General features: G+C 42.0%; 1 protein-coding gene across 1 annotated transcript in view; it reads right to left on the reverse strand.

The window, feature by feature from the left end:
• LOC126997157 (nephrin-like) overlaps window positions 1–12,292 on the reverse strand; it is a 49,672-nt gene that overhangs the window by 15,080 nt on the left and 22,300 nt on the right. Inside the window, exon 7 of the mRNA XM_050858206.1 lies at window positions 5,044–5,188. Within this exon, the coding sequence (XP_050714163.1) occupies window positions 5,044–5,188 (145 nt within the window). The remainder of the gene's footprint in view (window positions 1–5,043; window positions 5,189–12,292) is intronic.

A 12,292-nucleotide genomic window follows, 5' to 3' on the forward strand; every position in this document is an offset into this window, starting at 1 on the left:
GTTGTTGGGATGCGTCTATAGGGGGGGAGAAGAGGAGGGGGTTAACGTGGGGGTGGATTGAGGTTGGAAGGGAGGTGTTAGTGTGTTAGTGTCAGTCTTTATGTTAGTGTTTGTGTTAGTCTGCATTGTTTTTGTTATTGTTGTTAGGGACATGTCTGAGGATGGAGGGGAAGAGGAGGGGTTAAAGGAAGGGTGTTATGGAGGGAGGGAGGGAGGAAAGTAGTATGTGCTAGTGTTAGTGTGTCAGTGTTAGTGTGTCTTGTTAGTGTTGATATTGTTTGGGCACGTCTGAGGGAGGGGGGTTAAAGGAGTGAGTGAGAGAGGGCGTAGTGTTAGTGTCTATGTGTGTACTATTATTGTTACGTTTATTGTTATTATTATTGCCATTGCTGTCTGTTTCGTTCTGTCTTTGCCTGTCTAATCACCTTTCTCTCTCTCTCTCTCTCTCTCTCTCTCTCTCTCTCTCTCTCCATCGTTGTATAACATTCACTTCAATTCTCCGGCACAATTTTCTTTCAGCACCTTTTTCCTCTTGTCCTTTCCTCCGTCCCTCCCATTCTTCCCCTCTCTCAACGCACTCTTTCCTCCCCAATATTCTCAGCCTTTTCCTCCTTTCCTCCCTCCATTTCCTCCTTTCCTCCGCGTCCCCCAGCGCCGGAGGGAGGGTGGAGGGAACTATACCTTAGGATTTAGGAATATACCGATAATTTGGTTGCCTCGAGCCCAGAATATCCACGGTGAAGGAAGGAAGGAAAGGAGGAAGGAAGGGAGAGTGGGAGGGAGGAAGTGAGGAAGGGAGGGAGGGGGGTAAGGGGGTGGGTGAATTCACAGTGAGGGAGGGAGAAGGAAAGGAGAGGAAGAAAAACGTGAACGAAGAAAGGATGGAGAGAAGGGAGGAATAAAGCAAGGAAGGAAGCAAGGAAGGAGGGAGAAGGAGAGGAAGGGAGAAGGAAATAAAGAAGGAAAGTAAGAAGTGGGACGTGGTACAAAAGGAAGGAAGAGAGAGAGGGAGGGAGAAAGAAAGAAAGAAAGAAAGAAAGAAAGAAAGAAAGAAAGAAAGAAAAAGAAAGAAAGACAAAGAAAGAAAGAAAGAAAGAAAGAAAGAAAAAGAAAGAAAGAAAGAAAAAAGAAAGAAGACAAAGAAAGAAATTGAAAGAAAGAAAGAAAGAAAGAAAGGAAGGAAGGAAGGAAGGAAGGAAGAAAGCAAGAAAGAAAGAAAGACAGAAAGAAAGAAAGAAAGAGAAAGAAAGAAAAAGAAAGGAAGGAAGGAAGAAAGCAAGCAAGCAAGCAAGAAAGAAAGAAAGAAAGAAAAAAGAAAGGAAGGAAAAAAGCAAGCAAGAAAGAAAGAAAGAAAGAAAGAAAGAAAAGAAGAAAATAAATAAAGAAAGAAAGAAAAAAAGAAAGAAAGAAAAAAAGAGAATGTGGATAGAAGGAGGGAGGGAGGGAGGGAGTAGGAAAGGAAGAAAAGTGGACACGAGGTAAGTAGGGAAGCAAGAGAAAATGGAAGGAAGAAAGAGGGGAGGGGAGAGAAATATGGAAACAAATGAAAATGGCAACGAGGTATATAAGGAGGGAAGGAAGGGAGAGAGAAAAGAGGGAGGGAGGCAGGGAGAAGTAAAGGGATAAAGGTGAGAACGAAGTAAAGGAGGGAAGGAAGGGAGAGAGAAAGGGGAAAGGAGGGAGGAAGGCATGGAGAAGGAAAGGAAGAATAAGGATAACGAGGTATGAATGGAGGCAAGGGATAAAAATAGGAAGAAAGGAAAGAAAGAAGGAAGGGAGGAAGGACGGAAATCAAGAAGGAAGGAGGGAAGGAAGGAAGGAAGGAAGGAAGAAGAGACGGAGGCAGGAGAAGAAAATTAAAGGAAAGTGGGAATGAAGAAAGTGATGGAAGAAAGGGAGGAAAAGAAAGATGCAGGGAGATGGAGAGATGAGAAAGTGGGAAAGAGGTGAGGAAGAAAGGTTGAATGAATGAATGAAGGAAGGAAGGAAGGGGGGAAAGAAAATATATTGTGTGGAAAAAAAAGAAAAATAAATAGAAAAAGACAGAACGAAAGAGAGGGCGCGAACGAGAGAAAGTAAATGAAAAAAAAATAAAGAAAAATCGATAAAGGAGATAGAGGTAGAGATTAATAGAAGAAGAAACAAAAAATGAGAAAGAGAAAAATAGACAGTGAGAAAGAAAAGTAAAACGAGGAGATGGAAAAAATGTAAAAGGAAAAAAAGACTAAGAAAATGAGCAAAGGAATAAAAATAAAAAAAAAGGACGGAAGAAAGTTGAGGGAAAAGAGTTGCAGAGAAAAAAGGTAAAGGAAGAAGAATTGGTTGGAAAACTCGGCTTGAGAGGAGGAGGAGGAAGAGGAAGTGGTAGAGGAAGAGGAAGAAGAAGAAGAAGAAGAAGAAGAAGAAGAAGAAGAAGAAGAAAGAAGAGGAGAAGGAGGTGAAGGAGGAGGAGGAGGAGGACGACGACGAAGAGGAAGAGGAAGAAGAAAAGAAAGAGGAGGAGGAGAGATGTATTGACAAGAAATGAGAAGGTTGCGGAGAAAACGGAAGGAAGATAAAGAGACGGATCAAGGAGGAAAAATCACCAGAGAGAGAGAGAGAGAGAGAGAGAGAGAGAGAGAGAGAGAGAGAGAGACCGAGACCGATTAGCCCCGATCACCCGTTTCATCAGCTCCAGGCGAAAGTTCCCACTCCTCCCCGATGAGGGAGGGATCGATCCTGCGCCGCGAACCATAACATTATTTCACCTGTCCGTCTTAGATGAGAGGTGCTTAATTGGTGAAGCCAGGTGGTTTCTCTCTCTCTCTCTCTCTCTCTCTCTCTCTCTCTCTCTCTCTCGCTCTTCTCTGCAAACGTTATACCGTGAAACGGTTTATTTTATTTTATCACATTTTTATTTCCTTTCCTCCTGCTCTTCCTCCTCCTCCTCTTCCTCCTTCGTCATCTCCTCTTTCCTCCTCCTCCTCCTCCTCCTCTTTCATCTCCTTTGTATCTCTGTTCCCTCCCCTCCTCCTTCTCTTCCTATCTCCATATTTTTCTTTCTGTTCTGCTATTTTTCTTAACCCTCATGAATTATCGCCCTCTCTCTCTCTCCCACACACACACAAACACACACTATATATATTTTAGTCATATCTCATTTTTATCTGCGTCCTCCCTTCATCCCTTTCATGCAATTTATTTTCTCTCACATATATTATTATTCTCCTTTTCTGTTTTCTTTCCCTCCTTCTTTTCTCCCTCCTCCCCGCTTTGTAAATTCACACCTTATCTTTCTTCCTTCTTCCTCTCTCTCTCTCTCTCTCTCTCTCTCTCTCTCTCTCTCTCTCACTCCTTGGTTTCCTCCAGTCTACTAACTCTCTAAGTGTTTGCTCCATACACTCTTTCCTCCATCTCACTCTCTCCTTCCTTTTACCCCTCCACCTCCTCTCTCTCTTCCTTCTTTTTTTTTCTTTTTATCTTATTTATTTTCTTCATTCGGGTCTCCAAGTCTCCTTCTGCGGTCTTGTTGTCTGTGTTTGTATGCTTGTGTCTGTTACTGTCTCTCTCTCTCTCTCTCTATCTCTCTTTCTATCTGTCGATCTATCTATCTATGTCTCCCTCCAGTGAATCGTTACGTTTAGAGTAATGTTTCCTCTACTCCCCTTTCTCTCCCTCTCCCTTTCTCTTCCCTCACTCCCTCCTCCCCTCCTCTCCCTTTTCCCTCTCTGTCTCCCTTGCGATTCAATGGGGAGAGTCTGGTTTCCCTCTCCTTCCCTTCGTTCTCTCCCTCCTTCTCTCCCATCCCTTTTCTTCAGTCTGCTCCCTCCCTCCCTCCCTCTTCCTCTCTCCCTCCCTCTCATTAAGGAATTTCTGCTCATCATCTCCTGTTTCTCCCTCTCCCTCTCTGCCTTCCTCCCTCACTCATAATCTCTCCTTTCCTCCCTCCTCTGTCCATTTTTATCTCCCTTCCTCCCTTCTTCCCCTCTTATCTCTATTGGGACTGACATTGCATGGTGTCTTGTTACTTCCTCTCTCTCTCTCTCTCTCTCTCTCTCTCCCTTCTTCCCTCTTGTTTTACTTCGTTCCCAAAATCCTTACCTCTTTTCCTTGGTTTTTTGTTTTTCTCTTCTCTCTATCTCCTTTCTTTCCTCCATCCACCTTTATCTTTCTGAGTATCATTGTTTTCTGCCCCTCTCTTTATCCTCACTCAGGCCTGCTCTATTCTTGTCGTCCTCTTTCGTTTATTCTGTTCTCTTTCGTTTATTCTTCTTCCCTTTCTCTTCCTTAGCTTTCCTGATCCAGCTTCTTAATCTTTTATCTTAACATCACTTTCCTTTTTCTTTTCTAAATCATCGCTCACTCTTCCTCCAGTCTGTCTCTCTATTCTCCTTTCCTCTCTTCCCTAGTTTTCTCCTACAGCATCTTTACTATCTAAGCTTTTTTTTTACCCTATGTCATGCTATATATGTTTTTTTTCCTCTCTGCCTCTCACATTTTTCTTTCTCATCCTTAGATTCCTTCATACTGATTTTTCTTATTCCTATCTTAGCATCACAGTTTTCTATTTCGTTCTGTATCATCGCTCACTCTTGGTCCTCTGTTTCTTTCTCAACTCCTTTTTCTTCCTAATCTTTCTCTATCTGGCTTTTTCATCTCTTTGTTTAACCATCCCTATCATTTGTTCCTCTCTACCATTACTCACTTTTTCACGTCTATCTCTTTCGTCTACTTTTCTCTTGTTTCTTCCATCCGACACCTTCTTTATCAGTCATAGTAAACCTAACTTCTACTCTTTCTACTTTTCTTTCCTTCATCCAACATATTCTACATTAACATTAAGCCTAACATCTACTCTCTTCCTTAGTTTCATCCATCCAGCACCCTCTTCATCATTCATTCTAAACATAACTTCTATTCTTGCTACTCTTCTTTCCTCCATCCAGCATCTTCCACATTCACTTTAAGAATAATGTCAAGTCTTTAGTTTCCTCCCTCCAGCGTCTTCATCACTCATTCAAAGCACAACTCCACCCTGTTCCCTTCCCTCCGGTCACGACTCACAGTGCACGGTGAGCCTGGCGGAGTCCGTGGCGGTTAGGTGAGGCAGCGTCGGGGAGGTGGCCTGACACTCGAGCAGGCCGCCGTCATCCCCCACGCTCGCCCGCAGCTCGAACACCCCCTCCGTCAGGTCTCCGCCGGGGTGCCTCTGTGCGGGGGAAAAGGATGTGGCGTTAGGCGAAGAATGGATAGAGGAGGAGGTTACAGAGCACGTTAGTTGAGGAGGGAGAGAAGTGATTTTTAAAAAAAAATTTACAATAGGCAGCTCAAGGGTACAAAAAAGGAAACAATAATAAAAAAGCCCGCTACTCGCTGCTCCTAAACATATTACAGACATATTACAGTTAGATTAGAAGTTAGATAAGAAGAGTTAGATGAGAATTTAAATGAAGAGTAGGTGGATGAGGAGGTTAGTGAAGATGTGGGTTAAGAAGGAAGGAGAGAAATGGAGAAGGATAAGAGGAAAGCTAGATGGAGAAAAGGTCGAGAAGGAGGTTAGATAAGACGTTAGAGAGTGAGATAGATAAGAGGGAGAGAAGAAAGATGAAGAATAGGTAGAGAAAGAGGTTAGTAAATACGCTTGGTAAGGAAAGAGAAAAGTGGAGACAGATGAGAGAGGGAGAAAGAAAGAAGTTAAATAAAGAATAAGCAGAGGAGTGGGTTAGAGAAGACTTAAGTTAAGGAAGGAGAATAGGGGAGACATAAGTGAGAGAGAAGAAAATGAAGAATAGAGAGAAGAGGTTAGGGAAGACGTCTAATGAGGAGGGAGAGAAGTGGATCCGTCGAAAGGGTGAGAAGGGGATGTGTGTGTGTGGGAGAGAGAGAGAGAGAGAGAGAGAGAGAGAGAGAGAGAGAGAGAGAGGTCGATACATATCAGAGAAGGAGAAAAGGGAGTCAGGTGGAGAACAGGAAGACGCTTTCAAGACCCCAAGAAACCAGGACGGAATTAGGTCCCATAGAAGTCAGAGAGAGGAAAATTATAAGCCTTTGGAAGGGAGGAAAGTGTAATTAAATATATAAGGAGGCCGTGATTATTTTTCGCCCTCGCGTTTGTGATTGAAAGAAAATTTGGGAACGGCGAGACAAATAGTTGTTTTTTGGGGGGGGCGTGAGTAGAAGTGTCGAAAAAGATAAATTTGGAACGAAAACGGAGGTAGAAAAAACATAAAAATAAAAACATAGATAGATTGTTGATGTGTGTGTGTGTGTGTGTGTGTGTGTGTGTGTGTGTGTGTGTGTGTTTGTTTGTTTGTTTGTTTGTTCGTTTGTTCGTTTGTTTGTTTGTTTGTTTGTTTGTTTGTTTGTTTGTTTAATTGTTTGTTTGTTTGTTTGTTTGAGAGAGAGAGAGAGAGAGAGAGAGAGAGAGAGAGAGAGAGAGAGAGAGAGAGAGAGAGAGAGAGAGAGAGAGAGAGAGAGAGAAACCAGCAGCAGAACAAAGTGACAGAAGTGACCAAAATCCAATGTGGGATGAATGGTGAAAAGTCTATATTGAAACCGGTTGGGAGAGAGAGAGAGAGACAGAGCGAGAGCGAGAGAGAGTGAGAGAGAGAAGAGAGAGAGAGAGAGGAGGTGCTAACTAGGGCTGTGATGTTGACTCATTAGATCGGTCCCCTGAAAAAACCCGCGTGAAACAGATGGCCATTAACCTGTTCCATTTTTTCTTTACTCGGGGTAATAAAAAGAGAAAAAATTGAAAGTCAGGTACCAGCTAAAAAAATAATATAGTCCCTAACCAGCCTAAAATAGATATCAGGGGAAGGCGGTAATGAAGTAAATGGAATGGAAAAGATAGAGATAAATAGCCGTATAGGTAAGATATTAAAGAAAAGAGAGGAAGAAGTGGAATTATAGAAAGGGACATTGAGTCGAAACGGAGAGAGCAATAGATTGATAGAGAGAAATGTAAATATAAATAATGATAGTAAGTAGATTTATAGGAGATAAATTAAGGAAAAGGGAGAGAAAGATGTGGAATTATAATAAGGGACATTGAGTGGAAACGGAGAGAGCAATAGATTGATAGAGAAAATGTAAAGATAAATGATAATAGTAAGTAGATATATAGGGTATAAATTAAGGAAAAGGGGAGAGAAAGATGTGGAAATATGAAAAAAAAGAGAATGAAGAGTAGAGTGAAGACAGAGTGAGAATTAGAAATAGAAAATAGATTGATAAATACATAAAAAAAGCCAAATGAATAACGGATGACATAGACAAACGGTAAGGCAAAAAAATAAAGGAAAATGGAGAGAAAAACTGAGTGAAGACAAAGAGAGAAATAGATAGATCGAGAAAATTAGAAATAGAAAGTAATATATACGCAGATAAGCAAGTGAATAAGGGATGACATAGAGAAGCAGTAGTGCAAAAAATATAAAAGAAAAGGGGTAGAAGAATTGAGTGAAGACAGAGAGAAAGAAATAGATGGAGAGAAATATAAATATAAATAGAAAATAGATGAATGAATACGTAAATAAATAGGTGAATAACGGATGATGACATAGACAAACAGCAAGGTAAAAAATAACATAAAGAAGAGGGGGAACTGAACTGAATGAAATACAGAGAAACATATAAATATAGAAGCATAAATAGAAATAAAAATAAAAATAGATAAATACGTAAAATATATATATGAATAGTCGAGTCCTTAGATAAGCAATAAACAAACAAAAAAATATATAAACGTAAAAACTGAAATACATATAAAAACACTTACGTAAGAGGAAAGTAAATAAAACCTGTTACGATTCTATTAATATCAAAGGAAGAAAAGCGAGGTCAAACGCTTTATTTTTTCTCGAGGAGGGGGGAGGGAGAGGGAACAGAAATAGTGTAAGTTTTTATTGTAGAAGTGTTTTTATATATAGTTTTTTCGTGTTTTTCTTTTGTATTTTCTATGTCTGTTTTTACTTGCAACTCTCACCTTTTCATTGATGACGTGTGTTTGAAGGGGGTCGTGTTTGTGTGTGTGTTTGTTTGTTTCCTCGTTTGTTTGTAGTCGTGTGTGTGATTTTTCTTACTGATTGCTTGTTCAGTTTTTTTTTTTAATTTGCTTTATTTATTATTTATCAATCTACCGGTTTTCGTCTGTGTTTGTTTTCGCTTTTTGCTTCATTTTTTATTTCGTTTCACTTGTCTATCTGTTTTTATTTTTTATGTTCTTATCGTTTTCTTATTTATTTGTCCTCCTCCGCCTCCTCCTTCTCTCTCTCTCTCTCTCTCTCTCTCTCTCTCTCTCTCTCTCTCTCTCTCTCTCTCTCGTCTGATAAAAGGCCTGGGAAAGCGTACCCAGGTATCAATAAACAGTTGAAAAGAACAATACCTCCGGCACTCACTCCCCTCCTTTCCCTCCCCTGAACACACAAAGGCCGCCACTCGCCCCTTCCTCTCTTGCTGCTCCTCTACATCTCTTCACTGCTGAGTCCTTTGTTTTCATCATTCCTCTCCACCACCTCCCCTCTACTCTTCCTATCATATTTTTGTTATTATATTTATTTACCTTATATCATTGGCAGAAACTTTATTTTTATCTCCTCATTCCCTTGTTTTTATTCTCTCTCTCTCTCTCTCTCTCTCTCTCTCTCTCTCTCTCTCTCTCTCTCTCTCTCTCTCTTATTTTAACACATTTTTTACACTGGTGCACGGCAATATTATTTTTCCTCGTAGTTAAAGTTCCCCCGTCCGTTGGGGAACTATTTGAAAGCGTCTGCCGAGATGATATGTGTTGTTTAAGTACAATCACAATTATACACACTATATACATTTATGTCCTTATGGTGGGTTGTAGGTCTAGCCACCTGTGGGAAGCAACCTTCATCTGCAGAGTGGACAGTTGTGTCACGTCCACATCAGCAGTGAGAATGTTCCACCACACCACCGTTGCGATGGAGAAGGCACGTTGGTGGGTGCTGGAGCGGGCCCTTGGCACTTCCAGGAGGGAGGCGTTGCTCACCACCGTTCTCGTGCTGCGCTCAGGCCTCCTCCAGGTAGCCCTCAGGTCTGTCAGTTGGGGCACTTGGCCCACTTGTGCCTTGTGTAGCACCGTCAGGGCAGCGACTCTACGGCGGTGCTCCAGGCTGTTCAGCTGGTTCGTGGCTGCTTCTGTCCGTCGTTCGTGTGGTTGTTGTGGTTGTTGATATTGTTGTCGTCGTTGTCGTCGCTGCCTCTCCCACTGGCTCGGTCGGTGGTGCTGGGTGCCGCTGATGAGGCGTTCCGCCGTCCTCTGCACCTTGTCCAGCAGGTTGAGGTTGCAGCGAGAATTGGCCATCCAGGTGAGCGGCGCATTTTCCATCAGTGGTCGGACTTGTGCCTTGTAGAGGGTGTTCAGGCCTTCAGCGTCAAGGAGATTTTCCATGCGGCGCAGGAGGATCACCTTATGGGAGGCTTTATGGGCCACCCTTTCAAGGTGACGGTCGAAGCGCAGCTCACACACACACACACACACACTCTCTCTCTCTCTCTCTCTCTCTCTCTTTCTCGACTGCCTATTGCTGTTCATTTTTCTCCTTTTTTCCAGTTGTTAGCGTCCCTACCTACGCTGTGGGCCTGAGTTCGAATCCCGGTCTGGGCAGTCGGCGTGTTGCCTACCCAGCTGTTCATCCATAATTTCGGAATGGTCAATGAATGGGTACCTGGGGAAGCCTGGGGAAGGTTAACTGTGGTAACCCGGAATTTACACTGGCCTTGTGTCGGGTTAATGGGTCCTTGCCACCACAGGCTCTGAGGGCCAACTGGACGGAGATGAGCACCGCCGCCACGCGCAGTATGACGCATGCTCCTAACTTGACTTTTATCTTGTCTCTATTCCTAAATATATTTTTAACGTTTTATTTTCCTGCTTACATCATTCTCTCCCGATTGCTCATCACTTCCCCTCTTTCTTCTTTTATCATCCTTCCTAAAATTCTTCTTTTTTTCCTATTTTCCTTATCATCTTAACGCCATTCTTAACATATCATAACATTGCATAACATTCCCTAACCTATTCTATCCCTTTGAATGACTCTCCTTTTTCCCTCTTCATTAACCGTCTTTTCCTCTTTTTCCCATTTCTGTTTGACCTCAGTTGTTTCCTCGCTTTATGCTGAGGTTGGACTTTGAGTGTTTACCGTACCAGTGAAACCAGAGGAGCCTCGCCGTGTCATTAATTTCCAGCTCTGAAGGGAGGTTTTCTTCCCCGTCTCCTCTTTCCTCCCTGGGGTCTGTTTACAAAGCCTATCTGGGTTTGTTTTGGAGAGGAAGGCAGGGAGACTGGAAGAGGGAGGGAGGAGGAGGGAGGGGGATAAGGATGGTGGAAGAAAGAGGAAAAGGCAGGAAGGGAGGGAATGAGTGCGGGAGACAGGACGGGAGGGAGAAAGAACACAAAGGAACACACAGGAAGAACAAACAACAGCAGACCTGATGGTCCTTACGAGGCTGTTTGTGACAAGCTACACTAACTATCTAATTAAAGGTGGAAGATGAAGGACAGTAAAGGCGAAGGCTCCTCCCCACCCCCCATCCCTCCAGCCAAAGCTGGCAGGAAAGGAAAAAGAACCATGCAGCATGGAAAAACTGCGTGGAATTTATGTAGGAAAGAGGAAAGAACTACCATTACTGCTACCACTAACCGGGCGATATAAACGGAAAAGGACTCCAGTATTCGAAAGAACTTAACGTTATTATGACTATGAGTAATATCTTAGTTGCTGGTTGGATTCAAAATACTTGTCTAATCTATTCTTGAAGGCCGTAACTGTTGTACTATCAACGACATCACAGGGTAGAGAGTTCCAAACATTAACAACTCGATTGAAGAAGAAGGTTTTAGCTTCGTGCGACGAGAATCTTTTACCACTTATCTTCAAATTGTGATTTGTTTTTGTTATATTTGATCGATCAATTGTAAAGTAATCTTCCGCATTAATATCACTGAATCCTTTAAACATTTTAAACACTTCTATTAGATCGCCTTGTATTCTTCGTTTTGATAGGCTGAATAATTTTACTTCTTTAAGCCTTTGTTCATATGACAAATTTCTCAACCTAGGAATCATCTTTGTTACTCTTCGTTGAACCCGTTCCAACTTTTCTATGTCTTTTCTGTAGTAGGGAGACCAAAACTGTACACAGTACTCTAGACGGGGTCGAACCAATGAATTATACAGTTTTAATATTACTTTTTCCGATTTATTATTAAAGACTCGTCCGATGAAGCCAACCAATTTGTTTTCAGTTTTAACTACCTCTGAACAATGCTGACCGGGCTTTAAATCGCTTGATATAGTGATTCCAAGATCCCTTTCTTTACTTACTGCAGAAAGTTGTTGGCCATTCATTACGTACCGAACGCGATTGTTATTTTTTCCGATGTGCAACACTTTACATTTGTCAACGTTAAATTTCATTTGCCATTGATTGGCCCAACGTGCAAGTCGATCTAGATCTGATTGTAAAGCTTCTTCGTCGAGTGTCGTAGTTACTTTACTAGCAATTTTTTGTGTCATCAGCAAATTTTGATACTTTGCAAGTGAGCCCATCATCGAGGGCAAAGAAGGAGACACGAAGGGAGATTGCGGAAGGGAAGAGAAAGAGGTGGTGGAAGAAAAGGTGAAAGACAGGAAGGGAGGAAAGGAGTGTAGGAAACAGAAAAAGGGGAAGACGAGGGCAAGAAAGGAAAAAACGAAGGGACGATAGAGGGAAGTGGAGAGAATGTTAGCGGAAGGGATGGAAAGAGGAAAAGAGGGACAGATAGACAGAAAGATAGACAAACAAGTAACAAAAAAAAGATAGTGAAACAAAAGAATGTAAAGATAGCAGGCATCATGAAGCAGCTAAGGGAAAGTAAGGAAACAGGAGTGAGTGAAAATACAGCAAGCAAGATGGCTCAACTATAAACACTTGCCTGCGCCATAACGGGCGGCACTGACCACTAGGCCCCACCAAGAAAGCTTACTGCAGCCAAAGGCGAAACGTACAAAATAGATAAATACATAAATAAAAGGAGAAAGTGATGGTCACATAAAGAGCTGAAGATCGATGGAGAAAGGTGAGAAAGAGAAATGAAAGGAGAATAGACGAAAACTTACAAACACTAACAACAAAAGAGATGAAGAGAGTGAATTGAGAAAGCTGAAGAAGAGAAAGGAAAAGAGGGTAAACATAAGGAAAGTAACAACAAAAGAGATGAAGCTGAATGGAGAAAGATAAGGAGGAGAAACGAAAAGAGAATAGACTAAAGACAAACAAACATATAAAGAAAAAGAGATGA

Source organism: Eriocheir sinensis, chromosome 11 (assembly GCF_024679095.1).
Source record: "Eriocheir sinensis breed Jianghai 21 chromosome 11, ASM2467909v1, whole genome shotgun sequence".
NCBI lineage: Eukaryota > Metazoa > Arthropoda > Malacostraca > Decapoda > Varunidae > Eriocheir > Eriocheir sinensis.